This window comes from Talpa europaea (genome assembly GCF_964194135.1).
Source record: "Talpa europaea genome assembly, chromosome: 12".
In the NCBI taxonomy this organism is placed as follows: domain Eukaryota; kingdom Metazoa; phylum Chordata; class Mammalia; order Eulipotyphla; family Talpidae; genus Talpa; species Talpa europaea.
In genome coordinates, this window is record NC_140079.1 from 47,441,287 (window position 1) to 47,461,780 (window position 20,494).

The window sequence follows — 20,494 nt, forward strand, 5'->3', positions numbered from 1 at the left end:
CCTCCAGTTGTCAGTGGTGAGCCAGGGAGGGACAGACAGCCAGTGTGGACAGGTGGTTGCTCAGTGCAGCCCCACCGAGTGGGAGGCAAAGTGGACAGACACAGACGGTGAAGGCTAGAGAGAGGCCGGCTACCGCAGTGAGGAGCCACAGATCCTTGGCCCTGGAGCTCTGGCTTCCACCTGGGCCCCTTTCACTGAGTTTGGCACCGAGGAGCCAGACGTGGCCTTGCCTGGAGAGACCAAGCATCCTCCCATGTCCACAGCCCTGCCTCCCTGACCACTGCCAGTTTCCCTCACACGCGCCTGGAACCTGCACCTGCACCTCATGGCCGTTGTCAAGGCAGGGGCACAGGCCACTTTCGGAGCTTGGGACTATGGGGTTTTTGCCCTCATGCTGCTGGTGTCCACGGGCATCGGGCTGTGGGTTGGGTTGGCAAGGGGCAAGCAGCGCACCGCCGACGACTTCTTCACAGGGGGCCGGGACCTGACAGCCCTGCCCGTTGGTCTCTCTCTGGCCGCCAGCTTCATGTCAGCAGTGCAGGTGCTGGGCGTGCCAGCTGAGGCCTATCGCTACGGCCTCAAGTTCCTCTGGATGTGCCTGGGCCAGGTGTTCAACACCCTGCTCACCGCAGTGCTCTTCCTGCCCGTCTTCTACCGCCTGGGCCTTACCAGCACCTACCAGGTAGGGGAGAGAAGCCCTGGGCCAGAACCTGCCTTGGCTTTGGACCCAGAATGCAGGGCAGGTCCTGTGGGCTTTAAAAGGTGTATGCAGGGGTATGCAGGCGGGCTCCTAGTTGCTTCCTGGCTCCCCCTCCCCCCTCCAGGCAGCCAGGCAGCCGGGCAGGAAGTGTTCTGGGAAGTAGCTGCAGGCAGTGGGGTAAGTGGCAAGAAGGAGGAAGAGAGGGGGGCACATCCTGGTTCTCTTCTGTGGGAGCAAGCCCAGGCCAGGGCCAGGGCCAGGCTTAATCAGAGGTACTCACATGTGGAGGGGCACACTCTGCCCCTCACCTGCCTGGACTTCTGTGCTGGCAGCGAGGACAACTGCCAGCTCCCAGTGCTAAACCCGACTTCTCCTCTGCCATCTGCGGTAGGTGAGCAGTGCAATTCTCTGCTGGAGTCTCCCAAAAGTCATATCCAGCTAAAAGAACAGTCCGTAAAGTGATTAAAATTCTCTGGCTTGACTGCCAGTAACAAAAGAGGGCACTGCTGTGTCTTGCATATGTTGCTACGTTCAAATTCTCAGAGCTGCGGCCACTCCAGGGGCAGACAAGCCACCAGTGATGGTCAGGAAAGCCTCTGCACACTTGATGCATCGATTCTCTCGGCACCTGCCTTGTGCACGCGCGCGGAGATGGCGCGTGTGCACAGGTGTGTGCGGACAGGTCAGGGTACGTGTGCGTGGCCAGGATTAGAGTGCGGAAAGCTCAGTTGGCCTCGGGAGAGAAGGCAGAAATCTAGAGGGCGGGTGAAGGACTGCAGGGGCCTCGGGACTCTGGTTAGGACCTGCCCAGGGAACCATCATCCTGGGTTCCTCCTTGCAGTACCTGGAGCTGCGCTTCTGCCGCGCTGTGCGACTCTGCGGGACCATACAGTACCTGATAGCCACGGTAAGTGGCCTTGGCCCCGCCCTCACCGGTCACCGCTCTCCCTCATTCTGCAATGCCAGGACAAGACACTCCCCCCAACCAGCCTCAGGCCCAGCCTTCCCGTCTTAGAGTTCCGCCCGGGGACCCTATGAGACCCCGCTCCCCGCCTGCCGGATCTGGTTGCAATCCTTGTAGTTCCCACCCTCCCTCACCGACCAGTCTTTGTGCTTCACCCCACCCCTACCTGCGCGGCCCCGCCCATCTGTCCCTACTCAGTGCCGGGACTTCCACCCTTTCCCCCCAGCTCTCAGTCCCTGAGTCCTGGAGGCAACCCCACTCCCTTCCGCCTCACCTGCCCGCCCTCTACCTGCAGGTGCTGTACACTGGCATCGTGATATACGCCCCGGCGCTCATTCTGAACCAGGGTTTGATTTGGGGAGAGCAGGGGAGGGTGTCCGGGAAGGGGCAAAGGCTTAGAAGCTGGGGTAGGGGGGGAAGGTAGCTCCAGGAGAGACTTGGGAGGCAAAAATCTTGGAGGGAAGGACCCCAGACACTGGCACAGGTTTGATACTCTCTCCGTGGCCTAATGGGGTGGGGTGTTCTTGCACAGTCACCGGCCTAGACATCTGGGCATCGCTCCTGTCCACCGGAGTCATCTGCACCTTCTACACAACTGTGGTGAGTGTCCCCTATCTAACCCACGTGGTGGCTCCATGCCCACAGGGTGGGGGTGACCCTGGGCACAGACCTTCCTTTGCTCTTGAGGAAACCCCCTTGCCAGGGTTTCCTCATCTTTATAATGAGAGGTGATTTGAAAGACTCATTGCTGAGAACCCAAGATTATGTTAACTTCAGGTCTCTGTGGATCCAGGGGCTGCCACAGCATCTCTGGATCCATCTCCCATCTCTTGGGGTCCCATCAGGGCTTCCACCCCTATTGACTTCAAGTTCAGCAGAAAGACCCTATTTCAGCAGGGGTTGTCTGAAGCTCCAGTAGTGCTCTGTTTGTCTACCTCTGCCTATCACGTAGGATAAGTCATTCCCAGTGGAGCTGGGATGTTCTATTGGCTATTTTTTTAAAGATTTATTTATTTATGCATGCAAGAACTGGAGTGTAATCCAGAAATGTGGGGAGGGGTTGAGAGGATTCACCAGAGACAGAGTGGGGAGCAGAACAGGCAGATCTACTGAAATACACTGGTGAGGGGAGCAGCGGGCGAGGCAGGAGAGGTCTGCTGTGCCATGTGGGTTGCTCCCTGGCCGGGCTGGGGATTGAACTTATGCTGCAGTGGCTGGTGATAGCTTCATAGTGCTGTGTTTAACTCCTGCACCACCAGGGAGGCCCCTCTATTGGCTATTCTTTGAGCTAGAGGAGGGGTTAGCCTCATTAGAATGTCCAGTGAGAGGGGGAGGGACTTATTTAAAGGAAAAATCCAGGCTCTGCCACAGGAAGGTAAAGGCTTAAACAGGTAAAAACAACAACAATAATAGTAATAGTAATGGCAGCAGCCACTTCCTGAGCACTTGTATGTGCTAGGTTCTGTTCCATAGTCTTTTATTAACTATTGTAATCCTTACACCACCACCAAAAGGAGGTATGATTATTAATTCCATTTTACAGATGAGGAAACTGAGGCAGAGAGGGGCATCTATCTCAGCCCACTTCTGGAGGCCAAGCTGGGTTGGCCCCAGGCAGTTTCCCCCATCTAACTCCTTTTATTCCCCCCTCTGCACTGCTCCAAAGGCCCCAAACAGGTCCCTATCTGACCGCCCCCCTTTCCATCACATCTTGCAGGGCGGCATGAAGGCTGTGGTCTGGACTGACGTGTTCCAGGTGGTAGTGATGCTGACAGGCTTCTGGGTCATCTTGGCCCGAGGGACCATACTTGTAGGAGGGGGCCAGCACGTGCTGGAGCTTGCCCAGAACCACTCCCGGATCAACTTGATGGAGTAAGTGAATGTACTACAAAAGGATTCTGCTGGCACCCCTCTGTCATGGGAGAAGTCAACTAATGCCTCCTACCTCCAGACTCCCTCCTTCCTCCTCCTCCCAGCCTCCCTGTAGATCAAACCTGGCTCTCGCTCTCTATACTCCTCTACCCCCCTCCGCATCTTTCCATCTGGCCCAGACTTCTGTCCACCACCCCCGCTTAGGTTCCAGCCCAGACTGGGGGCTGAAACCTCTCCAAGGTCCCAGCTGGGTACAGAAAGGATGGCTTTTGGATGCAAACATAGATGACTTCATAAACAAATTAATTTTCAATATGGCAAACTCCTATTAACACTTCAAAACCCACCCCAGTTGTTCCCATAAGGTCTTTATATAAGGTCCAGAATGGCCATCTGGGGCCATTGGCATCCACACATGGCTGAAGTCGATGTGGCATCCACACATGGCTGACTTGTTCTTTCCTCATCCAGCTTCGATCTGGACCCAAGGAGCCGCTACACATTCTGGACTTTTGTAGTGGGTGGCACATTGGTGTGGCTCTCAATGTATGGCGTGAACCAAGCACAGGTGCAGCGCTATGTTGCTTGTCGAACAGAGAAGGAGGCCAAGCTGTGAGTGTTTGGGAGGGAGGGATGTGGGCTTCTGAGATGTGCTGCCCACCCCTCTCCCCAGCCTGAGGCTGCCCCTTCCTCCAGGGCCCTGATCATCAACCAGCTGGGCCTATTCCTGATCGTGTCCAGCGCCGCTGGCTGTGGCATCGTGATGTTCACACTCTACATTGACTGTGACCCTCTTCTTTCAGGGCGTATCTCTGCCCCTGACCAGGTGAGTTTGGCCCAGGCTCCTAGGCTACTCCCACATCCTACTCTGAGCTTCTGAATGGATGAACCTCTGAGGGAGGGTAATGGTGGAAGAGCATTCCTAACAGAGAGAATGGCCTGTGTAGAGATAGAAAAGACCTTGGCTCGGAGGAGGATCTTCATGGCATAGAAAAGATGAGGCCAGGAGGCTATGGGTTGTCACAAGGGTGTATGTAAGGAGGGAGTGGCACATTCAGGTCTAGAGTCAGAGACCATCTGAGAGATATCAAGGAGTTGGGACCATCATCAAGTGTGAAATGATGGTGCTCATGTTAGTAATGACCAGCGTCTACTCTGTGCTTCATGCTGTTCCACGCAAAAGGAGTTAGTTTCGCATGTCCTGAGGCCAAGATGGTCATGGTCCCCACTTCACAGATGAGAAAACTGGGCTGAAGGGGTTGGAGAGTAAATGCCTGAGACCTGAAGGCAAGTCAGGAGCAGTGTCCCTGTCTGAATGATATCTGGTTGCAGCTCTGACTTCAGGGTTCAAAGTTGGCAGAGGCTGCAAGGCCATCCCATTGCTATCCTCTCAGAGTCAGAACCTGGCCACAACCAACTGTGCAACCTCAGGCAGGCTCTGAATCTCTTCAGCCTTACTGTCTTCAACAGTAAAGCCAGAGCTTGGCACACAGTGGGGTTCAGGTGCATGCTGCAGTCAATAAATGCACTAAATGCCCACTGTTAGCCCAGTCTGCACTGGGCACTGGGGACATGCAGGGTGAGGACAGACAGAAATTCCTGCTCTTGGGGAATGACTTCTTGGAGGTTTACCCCTGAATCCCCTCAGTACATGCCCCTGATGGTGCTGGACATCTTCGAGGGCCTGCCTGGAATCCCGGGGCTCTTTCTGGCCTGTGCCTACAGCGGCACCCTCAGGTGAGCCACCCTGCTTTCTCACCCCACCACTGTTAAGCCCCTCTGAGCCTCCTTGCCCCTACTGAGCATCCCCCTTCTGGATAGAATGTTCTGGGCATGCCCATTATTTACAGTTCCTGTGTCATCTCCAGTGGGCAGCTCAGGGGGACTCCAGCAGAGGGCATGCCCTGAGCACAGGAACCCCAATGGTGAAGTCTATATTTTCTTGCCACCCAACAGGGTCACATCTGCCTCTTCTCCCTCCTTTTCTTCTTCCCCAAAGCAAGTGTGTATTGAACACCTACAATGTGGCAGGCAGTGCTATTCTAAATCCTAGGTCACACTATGACTCAGCAGTCTCCCACTGCTGCCTTTGGCGGTGGGCCCATATTCTAGTTATTGCAAATCTCCTGTGGCTTCTGGCCACACCTGCTCTTTCCAGGACCAGAGTCCCACAGGTCAGTTCTTTGTGCCCCATTATTGCTTCTGTCATTCTGATCCTTGGTCTAGGGTGGCTTTGCTTCTGTGGGGGTGTCTGAGGCCTGCAGAACTGGAGTGGGGTGAGTGACATCTCCCTTCTTGAGTGTCACCACACCTCTGCCCTTGGGCTGGCTGGCGTTCTGCAGGTCAGATGGTGTAGGCAGTTGGGGTGGTAGCCTGTCTCTATTGTGGCTGAAGACCCCGGCTTTGCACCCCCAGCACTGCATCCACCAGCATTAATGCCATGGCTGCGGTCACAGTGGAGGACCTCATCAAACCACGGATGCCTAACCTGTCACCCCGGAGACTCGTAATCATATCCAAGGGCCTCTGTGAGTTGGAGAATATGGGATTTGGGAGGGTCAAGGTGACCTCTCCCTGCTGACAGTGCCACCCCCACCCACTACAGCACTCATCTATGGAACCGCCTGTATCACAGTGGCAGCTCTGTCATCGTTGCTGGGGGGTGGAGTCCTCCAGGTAAGCTCCCAGCCCCACCTGCCCCATCTCCTGAGTGTTGAGGTATCGTGAACTTTTAAGGAGGCTTAGAGGGGTTCATAGTGTTGGTGGCAGAACTGGATTTTGTCTGACACCACCAATCGGATATTTCCTGCAGTGACCTGGCTGGAAGGAGGGAAGGTAGGAGGTGGAGGGTGGCACCCTGGCTTTGAGGTAGGAGCACATTAATCAGGAAAGAGCAACAGCGTCTTTGCCTCCAATTCAGGAATACCCCTCCCCTTTAGGGAAATCAAGGCACAGAGAAATTGGAAGTCCCACAGTGGAATTCCTCAGGTCTTGCTTTCCCAGTAGGTAAACTGAGGCCAAGGGGGTGGGGAAGCTCCACCCTCACCACAACTCCCCCACCTTCCCAGGGTTCCTTCACTGTCATGGGAGTCATCAGTGGCCCCCTCCTTGGAGCCTTCATCCTGGGAATGTTCATCCCAGCCTGCAACACATCAGTGAGTAGAGGGTGGGAGGGCCGGGCCGGGGAATGGGGGGGGGCACATGACCTGATACACCACCAGCTGACTCTGGCTCTGCTCCCAGGGTGTCCTCTCTGGGCTGGCTGCTGGATTGGCTCTCTCACTCTGGGTGGCCCTGGGTGCCACTCTGTACCCTCCCAGCGCACAGTCCATGGGGGTATTGCCCTCCTCGGCCACCAGCTGCAGGGTGCCCTCAGCCAATGCCTCTAGCCTCCTGAGTGTGCCCCTCACAGTCAACGTGTCCGACTGGGCCCCCAGGTAAGAGGGCTGCTCTAAGGGGAAGGCATGACCCGGGGGTTGTGGTCAGGGAGAGACCTTTCCACAGAGTCACAAACGAGGAGGAGCCTAACTTGAGAAGAGGTGAGGGAAGGACATCCTAACACCCGGGTAGAAAGTGCAAGTGCAAAGACCCTGAGGCATGTTCAGTTTAGTGCATTCTGGCTACGGAGAGGTTGGGGTAGACTTAAGGGGAGGAGAAAAGGATAGGAGATGAAGTCCAAAAAGAGAAATTTGGGCTGATTACTTATTTCAGTGAAATATATCTCATACACCATATAATTAGTCACTTAAAGGTGTTTTTTTTAGATCATGCATCACTTAACAGCAGGGGCGCATTCTGAGAAACATGTCATTAGACAATTTCATTGTTGCATCAACATCTTAGAGTGTAATTACACAAACCTTTATGATACAGCCTGCTACATGGTGCAGCCTATTGGGACTTACCACTGTCTATGTGGTCCACCCCTGACCTAAGTGTTGTCAGGTGACACATGACTGTACACTCACAAGATTATGCGACCATCACCACTCTCTAACTCAAAAATATTTTCATCACCTCAAAACAGTTACTCCCCATTTCAGCCTTCCTCTAGCCCTTGGCAACCACTCATCCATTTCCTGTTACTATGGGTTTGCCTGTTCTAGACATTTCATGTAAGTGAATCAAAGACTATATGGCCTTTTGTGAGGGTTTCTTTCACTCCACATGATGTTTTGAGGTCCATCTACATTGCAGCATGGCTCAGTGCTCCATTCCTTTCTGTAACTGAATAATAGCTGCATTGATGGATAAACCATGTTTTGTTTGTCCATTCATCTGTTGCTGTCTGCTTGGGATGATTCTGCTTCTTGATTATCATGAATAATGCTAATGTGAACATTGGTGGACAAATTTTGATGCAGGCATGTTTTCTTTTCTCTTGGAGTTTTAGGAGTGGAATTGCTGGAGGATACATTAAATCTATATTTTACATTTAGAGGAACCACCAGACTTTTCCACAGTGGCTGTACCATTTTTCATTCCCATCAGCAATGTATGAGGACTCCAATTTCTCTATATTGTTACAAATATGTGTTATTTCCCATTTTTATTCTTTTTTTAAAAAAAGATTTATTTATTCATTTACACAAGAACTGGGGTACAGGCCAGATGCGTGGGAGGGTAAGAGGATACACCAGAGACAGAGCGGGGAACAGAACAGGTAGAAGGACTGAAATACACTGCTGAGGGGAGCAGCGTACCTGACAGCAGTGTTCTGCCACGCCATGTGGGACCCTTGCCGGTCGGCCAGGATCGAACCCATGCTGCAGAGACTGCGGACAGCTTCACAGCACAGCGCTTAACTGCCTGCGCCACCATACGAGGCCTCCCATTTTTATTCTAACCATCTTAGTGGGTACAAAGTGATATCTCATTGTGGTTCTGATTGCATTTCCCTCGTGACTAATGATTTTTTAAAAAGATTTATTTATTTATGCATACAAGAACTGGGGTGTTGGCCAGAAGTGCAGGGGGTGAGAGGATTCACCAGAGACAGAGTGGGGAACAGAACAAACAGATGTACTGAAATACACTGCTGAGGGGAGCAGTGGGCAAGACAGGAGAGGTCTGCTGTGCATGTGGGTCAGCTCCCTGGCCGGCTGGGGATCTAACTCATGTTGTAGTGGCTGGCAGTAGCTTGATAGCACTGTCTTTACCCCTGCACCACCAGGGAGGCCTCATGGCTAATGATGTTAAAGATCTTTTCATGTGTTAGTTGGCCGTTTGCTCATCTTCTTTGAAGGAATATCTATCCAAATCCTTTGCCCATTTTTACTTGGGTCATTTGTTTTTATTGTTTTTTTTTAAAGATTCATTTATTTATGCATACAAGAGCTGGGGTACAGGCCAGAGATGTGGAGGGTGAGAGGATTCACCAGAGACAGAGTGGGGAGCAGAACAGGCAGACTGACTGAAATACACTGCTGAGAGGAGCAGTGGGCGAGACAGGAGAGGTCTGCTATGCCATGTGGATAGCTCCCTGGCTGGCCGGGGATTGAACTCATGCTGCAGAGGCTTCGAATTCTTCATAGTGCGGTGCTTAACCCCTTGCGCCACCAGGGAGGCCCTGTTTTTATTGTTGAATTATAGTTTATATATTCTTTATATATAAATATATAAAGTGGAGACTAGAGGAAATGAATGGATTGGGAGTGGCTTTTGGACTCATGCCCCCACCTCTCATACCTCCAGCCTAGGAATGGACTCCAGTCGGCCAGCCTTAGCTGACAGTTTCTATGCCATCTCCTATCTCTATTATGGTGCCCTGGGAACACTGTGCACTGTCCTGTGCGGAGCCTTCATCAGCTGCCTGACGGGTAAGCAGGGCTACTGACCCCCTCAGAGATTACCTTCTCCATCCCTCTCTGCCTCTGGGGCCCACCAGGGGAAAGGTGAGGAAGGGTACTCCCTTCTGCCAAGTGTTCACTGCTTACAGGACACTTCTGCATCCTTTATGCTGTGTCATCTTCAGGACAACAGTCACCTCACAGGGATTGCCTTATTTTGCAAAGATAGAAAGTGAGCCACACCCTACTAACCTTTTCAGTCCCTTCCCGAAGTCCTTGCTGACAGATAGCATGAGACTTGAAGCGCTGTCCCTGGTGCTGAAATTTCTTGTCAGGGCAAGGTTCACAGGGCACTCATCCCAGGAGAAGCGGAAAGAGATAAAGAGAAGTCACTTCCCTAGATGCCTCCACTTCCCTCTGCCCCCTAGGCCCCACCAAGCGTAGTGCCCTGGGCCCCGGGCTGCTGTGGTGGGATCTCGAACGGCAAACAGCATCAGTGGCTCCTAAGGAAGAAGTGGCCACCCTGGATGACAGCTTGGTGAAGGTCAGTCTCATGGTTGGTGTGTGGGGAGGGTCAGAGAAGTGGCTTTGGGTGCTTGGGGCATGGTCATAACTCAGAGGTGGGACATGGTGAGTCTTTTTACGTCCAGTAGAAAAGCTTGAGTGGGAACTGATGTGTCTTCAACACTTTCCATTTTCCCCTTTGACAAGGAGTGAGCAGAATACTATCCATTTTCATCATTTCTGTTTTTACAATTAATTCCATTCTATGGTACATGAAATTGGTTTGCCTTTAGGGTATCGCTATAAAGTCCCTTCTGAAAATAAGATCACTTAATTCAAAAATGAATCAACTTAGAGAAAATCTTCTATTAAAAACGTAACAGGCAGTAGACCAACTTTAGCTAAAACCCAGTGGTTGCTGTGTGAATGGCCCTGAGTTTAGGAAACATTGTCTTAGGGGTAGAGGGGTCTGATACTAAGCCTATCTGGTATTGGATTTCCTGTTTCTTTTTTTTTTTTTTTTTCAGATTTAATTTTTATTTATGTATGCATAAAAGAACTGGGGTGTTGGCAGGAGGTGGGGGGGGGGTGAGAAGATTCACCAGAGACAGAATGGGGAACAGAACAGGCAGATCTACTGAAAAACACTGCTGAGGAGAGCAGAAGGCGAGACAGGAGAGGTCTGCTGTGCCATGTGGGTTGCTCCCTGGCTGCAGTGGCTGGTGATAGCTTGTTAGCTCTTAGACTTTAACCTCGGCACCACCAAGAAGACCCCATTTTTTTTTTCATTTTTAAAGCACCTGCATGTACCCTGCTCTGGGCTGGGCTCTAGCCTACCTCATAGGCAGGAATGAGGGAGGGAAATGAAAGCTAAACCCAGAAACAAGTAGTATCTCAGCAGGTGATAAGTATTAGGAAGACAATAAAACAGAATATTGTGATGGAGTGGCTTCCTAGAATGAGAAAAGGAACCAGTGATATGAAGATCTGAGGGAAGGGCATTTTCTGGTGGGCACATCATGTGCAAAGGTCCTAAGGCCACGGACTTGATAGGGGGAGGGCTGGAAAGTGAAGGGAATTACCTGACATGTTTTAAAACTCCCTCCAGCTGCTGTGAGCAAATATTTATTTTCCTGAAGAGACAGAGAGAGGAGAGTAAGGCATCCCTGCAAGCACTAATGACTGGGATTGTGGGTGTCCTGGGCGTTGGGGAGAGAAGTAAATGGAGGTTTTGGAAACAAGGGGATAGGATTGACTTGTGCACTGTACAACTCCTCCTAGGCCCTATCCTCCGAGGCCTTCAGTGTCCCCTTCAGAACTTGACACAACAGAATTTGACAGAGCAGAAATGGAGTCCCTGATGGATCTTTCTATTCTCCTCTTCCCAGGGGACTGAGGAACTGACCTCCAAAGCCAAGAGGCCCCCTGACTTCCTGCCCACTGATGAGGAACATCTGCTCTTCCTGGGACAGAAGGAGGTGAAGGGGCCTGGCTCCTCAATCCCTGGCAGTGGACAAGATTGTGGTCATGACACGAGGGAGACAGACCTCTGAGCACAGGGCCAGTGCAGGACTGACCACCTGGGACAGAATTTCAGTGGCCAATCCCAGGCCAGGGGCCAGTGTGTCATATACAAATTAATTTGGGGCTGTAGTGCAAGTCTTGTGGGAAGAGGCAAAGCCCCGCCTTCAGAAGGTCACTTTATCCCACCCCCTGCTTCCTGCAGCCCCTAGTCTTAGATGCTACATCCCTTCCTATCCCCACCCAAAAGGCCAGATTTTCCTCTGCCTACAAGAGAAAGATGTTGGTGTCCCCTCTGGACAACATAGAAAACCCCCAGACCCAATATTAGAGTCTGAGAAAGACAAACCCTTTATTTTTTTTCTGGAACTATCAGAACCTTAGCAAGGATTTTGGAGGTCTTTGGTCCCAACCTGCTGCACTCCATTTTAGGGCAGGGAAACTGAGGTCTGGAAAGGGGCAGCAAGTTGCCAAGGTCACAGAGCAAACCAGAAACTCATGGAGAGTTGGATACCAGCTCTCCTGCCATCTCCCTCCCTGCTTGGTGGGTCAGAGGCAATCTGATCTCTGATCTTTGGGCCAGGAGGGGAAGAAGAATGAGAAGTAATGTCCTCAGCCTTCTCTTGCCTGGACAATTCTCCCAGCTTATCCATTAAAGAACCACTGTGAACCCACTTTACAGAGGAAGAAATAGGATCAGGGAGGTTACCTGGTATTACACAGCACGTGGGGCCTGGCAGGGACAGGCCTGGATGCTGCCCGATGCTGAGACTCCATGGCTGACATATCACCGGTGTACAGGGTCACATGACCCTAGCGAGCCTGGGTGGGATCTGATCCTTGGTGGGAGACTTCACCAAATAAACAGACTCTGAGGTTTGATGCCTGTGCTCTCTGAAAAACCTTTTGATTGCCTCATCAGATCTTCGTCGGGTCTGAGTGTGAATCTCTGTGTCTTTTGCCCCAAGTCTGTGAGTAAATAAACCTGAGTGATTAAAATGTCGTAGTGAAGCAAGAACTCCCAAGTTGGGGTGCATTGTACCACTCTTCGGGGCACACAGCTTCTCTGTCTTCCTGGCTCCTCCTGAGACATTCCCTCCTCACTGCCCTGTGTACCTGGACCCCAATGTTCTCCACACTGACCCCATACCAGCCTGTGAGGTCTCTCTAGTCCTGAGAGCTGGCTGCACCCACTTCTGCCCACCTACTTGTCTTGATCCCCATAACCCCAAGGGGAATGTACTCTGTTTATCTGGCAATCTAGTCCCTGTGTGGGGTTCAGACATCCCCCCCAATTCATGTCTACCTGGAATCTCAGAAAGTGAGCTTATTTGAAAATAAGGTCTTGGCCGATGTACATAGTTCAATTAAGATGAGGCATACTGGGTTATGATGGGCCTTTCTAAGAAGAGGAAAAGAGATGCAGACACACAGGCACACAGGGAGAAGGCCGTGTGAGACCAGAGCAGAGACTGGAGTGATACAACCACAAGCCAAGGTGTGCCAAGGTGGCTAGAGCAAGGAGAGAGTCTCTAAGAGAGACTTCAAAGGGTCTTGCCAACACCCTGATGACAAACTTCTGGCTTCCAGCCTGTAAGAATGGATACATTTCTATTGCTTTAAGCTATAGCAACCACAAGAAACTAACATACCTCTCCAGATCTGGCCTCTATCCATCCCTGACCAAAATCCTCACCCTCTGTGCAGGCTGATTTATGGAGACCTTTAGATTTGGACTTAAAAAGTGACCATCACAATCTTTTAATCAATGACCAAGCATCAGAACCAGACTTTCCATGGGTCACTGGTCCTTGCTAAGAGAGGAGCCCAAATGGGGGTGGGAAAAAGGTTGAGGGGCAGGCTTGGAGTTAATGTGTCCCTTCATCCCCATATCTCGTGAACAGAACAAGCTTGTCCACCTGCTGTTTTAGAGATTAACCACGTCTCATGTGTATCATAGTTCATTCCTTTCTGTTGCAGAATAGTATTCCATTGTGTGGCTGGACCACAGTCTAATCATTCATTCTCCAGTTAATGGATCTTTGAGTGATTTCCAGCTTTTGGCCATTGCAAGTAAAGTTGCTATGAATATTCATGTACAAGTTTTTGTGTGGCTATCTGCTTTCTCTTGGGTTAATTCATAAGAGTGAAATAGCTGTATTCTAAACAGGTGTATGGTAATTCCTCACTTAACATCATTGACAGGTTCTTGGGAACTGCAACTTTAAGCAAAATGAGGTTGAACAAAAGCAGATCTTTGAATAATACCATTTCAGACTACATCATCCAGGATTAGTTTTTCTCATCAATGTTATTGATGAGAATGAATGAATGAATGAATGAATGAATGAAATAGTTGAATGAAATAGTTATTTGAGGATCTGCTATATGTTTAAGAATTTAAGAAAATGCCAAACTGGCAGATGTACTGAAATACTCTGCTGAGGGGAGCAGTGGGTGAGACAGGAGAGGTCTGCTGCACCGTGTGGGTAGCTCCCTGGCCAGGAATCAAACTTGTGCTGCAGTGACTGCAGATAGCTTCATGGTGTTGCGACTTAACCCCTTGAGCCACCAGGGAAGCCGTCAGCAGTGTATTTCAGTAGATCTGCCTGTTCTGTTCCCCGCTCTGTCTCTGGTGAATCCTCTCATCGCCCCTCAACGCCTCTGGCCTGTACCCCAGCTCTTGTATGCATAAATAAATAAATCTTTTAAAAATGTGTTCATATTTGCTTTTGATTCTTCAGAGTATCTATCTGGAAACAGAAATCCTGGATCATATAGTCATTCAATGTTTAATTTTTTATTAACTGCCATGCTATTTTCTATAGTGACTGCACTATTTTCTATTCCCACCATCAGTGCACAACAGTTTCAATTTTTCCACATCATCACCAACACTTATTACCTTCCATTTTTTTAAAGATTTATTTATTTATACAAGCACTGGGGTGCAGGCCAGAGGCGTGGGAGGGTGAGAGAATTCACCAGAGACAGAGCAGGGAGCAGAACCAGCAGAAGGACTGAAATACACTGCTGAGGGGAGCAGTGGGCGAGACAGGCGAGGTCTGCTTCGCCATGTGGCAATCTCCCTGGCTAGCCGGGAATAGAACCAGTGCTGCAGAGGACAGCTTCACAGCACTGCTCTCAACGTGCTGCAACACTGGGGAGGCCCCAATTTGTTTTTATAATAATGAATGTGAAACAATATTATTGAGGCTTTGATTTATATTTCACTAATGATTACTGATGTTGAACACTTTTTTCATCTGCTAATTGGTCATTTATGTATCTTTGAAGAAATATCTATACAAGTCCCTTTCCTGTTTTTAAATTTGGGTTGTTTCTTCTTTTGTTGAGTTTTTGGAGATTTTAGAAGATAATTATTCCGGGTATTAGTCTTTTATCAGATACATGATTTGCAACTATTTTCTACCATTCAGTAGGTTATCTCTGTTGATATTGTCCTTTGAAGCACAAAATTTTAAAGTTTTCATAAAGCCCAATTTTTTTCTTTCATTACTTATGCTTTTGATGTCATATTCAAGAGATCATTGTCAAATCCACCATTGTGAAGTTTTTCTTCTCTGTTATCTTCTAGGAGTTATATAGCTTTAGCTCTTACATTTAGGTTTTTGATGCATACTGAGTTAATTTTTGTGTATGATATAAGCAATGGTCTAACCTCATTGTTCTGCTTGTAGACATCCAGTTTTCCCAACACAGCTTATTGAAGAGACCATCCTTTCCCCATAGAGTTTTTAAAAAAAGATTTATTGGGTCTCCCCGGTGGCGCAGCGGTTGAGCGCTGGGTTGTGAAGCTGCCCGCGGCCTCTGCGGCGCCGGTTCGATCCCCGGCTGCTCCCCGACCGCCAGAGGAGGGTCCCACATGGCGCGCAGACCTCTCCTGCCACCCACTGCTCCCCTCAGCAGTGTACTTCAGTCCTTCTGCCTGCTCTGCTCCCCGTTCTGGCTCTGGTGAAATCCCTCACCCTCCCGTGCTTCTGACTGTACCCAGTGCTTGTATAAATAAATAAATAAATCTTTAAAAAAAAAAAGATTTATTTATTTATGCATCCAAGAACTGGGGTATAGGGCCTCCCCAGTAGCACAGTGGGTTGAGAGCAGCGCTATGAGGCTGTCCGCAGCCTCTGCAGCGTGGGTTTGATTCCCGGCCAGCCAGGAAGATACCCACATGGCGCAGCAGACCTCTCCTGCCTCACCCGCTGCTCCCCTCAGCAGTGTCTTCGGTCCATCTGCCTGTTCTGCTCCCCACTCTGTCTCTGGTGAATCCTCTCACCCTCCCACGCCTCTGGCCTGTACCCCAGTGCTTGTATAAATAAAAATCAATCAATCAATCAAATGAGAATATACATATGAAATGTTAAAAAAAAAAAAGAGCTGGGGTACAGCCCAGTGGTGGTGTTGGTGGTGGTGGTAGTGAGAGGATTCACCAGAGACAGACTGGGGAACAGAACAGGCAGATTGACCAAAGTGCACTGCTGAGGGAAGCAGTGGGCAAGTCAGGAGAGGTCTGCTGCACCATGTGGGTAGCTCCCTGGCCGGGGATTGAACTCATGCTGCAGTGGCTGCGGATAGCTTCATAGGTTGCATCTTAACCCCTTGAGCCACCAGGGAGGCCCTCCCCACAGGTTTTGGCACTTTTGTCAAAATTCATTTGACTATATATGCAAGGGTTTATTTCTGTTTTTTTTTTTCATTCTTTTATATTGGTCTGTATCGTTGTGACTAGATGGGGTCACAGTCCATATGAATTTGATGATGAATGTTTCTAATTCTGCAAAAGATACCACTGGGATTTTGATGGGAATTATACTGAATATATAAATTGCTTTGGGTAGTGTTTATATCTTGACAATATTAAGTCTTCCAATGCACAAACATAGGTATCTTTCTATGTATTTGCCACTTTTAGTTTCCTGTTTATTCACAAGTGATTCTATTGTTTTATGGTGTTATAAATGGAGTTGCTTTCTTAAATTTATTTTCAGATGATTATTAATATACATAAATTCAACTGATTTTTATGTATTGATTTATATTATACAAAAGTTGTGTCCTGCAACTCTGCTGAACTGGTTTATTAGTACTGACACTTGTTGTGGTTTTTTTGGTGGAATATTCAGGATTTTCTACAAATAAGATCATGTCCCCTGCAAGAGATAGTTTTACTTCTTTTTAAATTTGTTTGCTTTTATTTCTTTTTCATAACAAAATTGCTTTGGCTATAACTTCCACTATATTGATAGAAGTAGAAAAACAAGACATTCTTGTTTTATTTCTGATCTGAAAAGAGAAGCTTGCAGTTTCTCACTATTCAGTATGATGTGAACTGTGAGTTTTCATATATGGTCTTTATTATGCTAAGGTATTCCGTCTATTCTTACTTTGTTGAATTTTTTTTAAAGATTTATTTTATTTATTTATTTATTTATTTATTTATTTATTTATACAAGCACTGGGTATAGTCAGAAGCGCAGGTGGGTGAGAGAATTCACCAGAGCCAGAGCGGGGAGCAGAGCAGGCAGAAGGACCGAAGTACACTGCTGAGGGGAGCAGCGGGCGGCAGGAGAGGTCTGCGCGCCATGTGGGACCCTCCTCCGGTAGCCAGGGAGCAGCCGGGGATCGAACCAGCACTGCAGAGGCTGCGGGCAGCTTCACAACCCAGCGCTCAACCGCTGCGCCACTGGGGAAGCCCTGTTGAATTTTTTTTAAAGATTTATTTGTTTGTGCATACAAGAGCTGGCATGTAGGGCAAAGGTGTAGGTGTGGTGGGGGAGGGAGGTGAGAGGATTCACCAAAGACAGAGTGGGGAGCAGAACAGGTGGATTGACTGAAGTACACTGCTGAGGGGATCAGCGGATGAGTCAGGAGAGGTCTGCTGCACCATGTGGGTTGCTCCCTGGCTGGCCAGGGATCGAACTCATACTGCAGTGGATGGCAATAGCTTGATAGTGCTGTCTTTATTGCCTGTGCCACCAGGGAAGATCTCTGTTGAATTCTTTTTTCATGAAAGGATGTTGACTTTTGCCAAATTCTTTCTGCATCAACTGAAATAATCATGTGTGCTTTTCCCATCATTTTGTTTATGTGTTATACTTTACATTGATAATTACATTTGTCAAGCCATCCTCGTATTCCAGAAATAAATCCCATGTGGTTATGGTGTTTAATCTTTTTTTTTTTTTTAAGAGTTATTTATTTATGCATACAAGAGCTGGGGCACAGGCGAGAGATGAGGGGGGGAGGAGAGGATGGGGTGCGACAGGAGAGGTCTGCTGTGCCAGACCTGTGGGTTGCTCCCCAGCCAGGGATCGAACTCATGCTGCAGAGGCTGTGGATTGCTTCACAGTGCGGTGCTTAACCCCTTGCGCCACCAGGGAGGCCCTGTTTAATCTTTTTTAATGTGCTTCTAAATTCAGTTTGTTAGCATTTTTGTTGAATATTTTTGCATCACTAGCTCATAAGGGATATTGGTTATAGTCTATAGTTTTCTTATAGTTTCTGGCTTTGGTATCAGGGTAATACAAATTTTTTTAAAGTTGATCATTTTTGTGCCCAATCTAAGAAATCTTTGTCCAGCCTACAATCACTAAGATATCTCATTTGTTACTCTAGAAGTTATAGCTATAGTAGCTATATTGTTAAGACTCAGACTTTTCATATAATGTAAGCTAGGGAGTCAATGAATATTCAGTTGACCTAGTCTATCCCAAGTGAATTACCTTGACACTTTTGTCAAAAACCATATGACTAGCATGTGAGGAGTTATTTCTGGACTCTCTATCTTGGTCCACTGGTCTATTTATTTATGCCACAGTTTCTCATTACTACTCACATTTGGGGTTGGATCATTCTTGTGGTGGGGACTTTCCTGTGCATTGTAGGATGTTTAGTAGCATCTCTGACCTTGACTTTCTAGATGCCAATAACACTTCTCCCAAATCTTACAACCAAAATGTCTCCAGACATTGCCTTGGGACAAAAACCACTCCTGGATGAAAACCTCTGACCTATTCCTGTATGAGTACCACCCTGTCCTGATTACTTTAATTTTATAGCAAGGCTTCCCAGCATCAGCAGAGACCAGGGACTGTGAACCTTTGAATGATGCTGCTTCACCTGGCCCAAAGAAATGATTCAGTGTACCTGGGGAATATATAGGGCATCAGTAAAGGCTGATGCAGGCATCAGTCTGACCGTTCTGTGCAGCGGGTTGAGCACAGCGCTGTGAAGCTGTCCGCAGCCTCTGCAGCGCTGGTTTGATTCCCAGCAGGCCAGGGAGCTACCCACATGGCGCGGCAGACCTCTCCTGTCTTGCCTGCTGCTCCCCTCAGCGGTGCTTTTGGTCTGTCTACCTGTTCTGCTCCCCGCTCTGTCTCTGGTAAATCTTCTCACCCTCCTGCATCTCTGGCCTGTGCCCCAGATCTTGTACAAATAAAATAAATCTTCAAAAAAAAAAAAAAAACCCCATGTGTTCCAGCAATACCTAGTCAATTCTTAATCATATTAAGATAGAATAGGGCCTCCCTGGTGGCACAAGGGGTTAAAACACAACTTATGAAGCTACCCACAGCCACTGGAGCATGAATTCAATCCCTGGCCAGGGAGAAAACCACATGGCGCAGCAGATCTCTCCTGTCACGCCTGCTGCTCCCCTCAGCAGTGTATTTCAGTCAGTCTGCCTGTTCTGCTCCCCACTATGTCTCTGGTGAATTCTCTCACTCCCCACACCTCTGGCCTGTACCCCAGTTCTTATATGCATAAATAAATCTTTTTAAAAAAGAAAAAAATAAAGAGTTAGTGTCAGAATTTCTCAAGATTGGCACTGTTGACATTTTGGACTGAATTACCCCCTATTATAAGCAATATCCTGTTCACTCTAGGTTATTAGCCTCCATTCACCAGTAGCACCCTCTCCCCTCCTTCAGTTGTGACTATCAAAGATGTCTCTAAACATTTCCAGTGTCTCCAGAAGGGATACAGTCATTCCTACTGTATGCCCCCCAAAAGTCAAGGTAATGTATAGGGTTTCTTTTTTTTTTTAACTTTTTTTTTTTTGGGTAAGATTTATTTATTTATTTATTCAAGCACTGGGTACAGTCAGAAGTGCGGGAGGGTGAGAGAATTCACCAGAGCCAGAGCAGGGAGCAGAGCAGGCAGAAGGACTGAAGTACACTGCTGAGGGGAGCAGTGGGTGGCAGGAGAGGTCTGCGCGCCATGTGGGACCCTCCTCCGGTGGCCGGGGAGCAGCCGGGGATCAAACCGGCGCCGCAGAGGCTGCGGGCAGCTTCGCAACCCAGCGCTCAACCGCTGCGCCACCGGGGAGGCCCAAATATTTAATTTTTAAAGCATTTCATTTTACAGAAGAGAAGAATATTTTGAAATGGCTGGCCTTTATTGAGCACATACTATGGACCAAGTGACTTACTCATATTAGAAATGTTGATGTGTATTGAGCAGTAATCCATAGCAAGCACTTTCTGAGTAATTATTTTATTGATTTATTTGTTTAATTAACATCCTTTTTAAATTAAGATTTATTTATTTATGCATACAAGAACTGGGGTACAGGCCAGAGGTGCAGGGGGTGAGAGGATTCACCAGAGACAGAGTGGGGGACAGAGTGGGGAACAGGCAGACTGACTGAAGCACACTGCTGATGGCAGCAGCAGGCAAGACAGGAGAGGTCTGCTGTGCCATGTGGGTCACCTTCCTGGCAGGGGATCAAACTCATGCTACAGATGCTGTGGATTGCTTCATAGTGAGTTGCTTAACCCCTTGCACCACCAGAGAGGCCCCATGATACACAGTTATTAACTGAAGTCTATAGGTTACATTAGGGTTTACTCTTGGCATTGCACATTCCATGGGTTTTGACAAAAGCACTAAGCCATGTTTCCACCATTACAGTGTCATATAGGATAGTATCAGTGCCCTAAATATTCCCTGTGTGTCTGCTCTTTTATATTAATTAGCTTCTTTATCAGTTCTGTCCATTTTATTTTTATTTATTTATTTATTTATTTTTTATTTATGCATACAGGAACTGGGGGACAGACCACAGTTGTGGGGTGTGAGAGGATTCACCAGAGACAGAGTGGGGAACAGAACAGGCAGACTGAC

At 48.6% G+C, this 20,494-nt stretch overlaps 1 protein-coding gene across 1 annotated transcript; it reads left to right on the forward strand.

Annotated features, from left to right (window-relative positions):
• Positions 1–325: 325 nt before the first annotated feature.
• SLC5A5 (solute carrier family 5 member 5) lies at positions 326–11,382 on the forward strand (the record flags this gene model as incomplete). Its single annotated transcript, XM_084251503.1, has 15 exons — positions 326–682; positions 1,542–1,607; positions 1,960–2,011; positions 2,197–2,264; positions 3,382–3,536; positions 4,008–4,148; positions 4,233–4,362; positions 5,185–5,273; positions 5,952–6,064; positions 6,142–6,212; positions 6,605–6,691; positions 6,780–6,973; positions 9,231–9,355; positions 9,754–9,869; positions 11,218–11,382. 15 exons carry the CDS (start codon positions 326–328, stop codon positions 11,380–11,382), a joined length of 1,929 nt encoding a protein of 642 aa, XP_084107629.1.
• Positions 11,383–20,494: the final 9,112 nt, after the last annotated feature.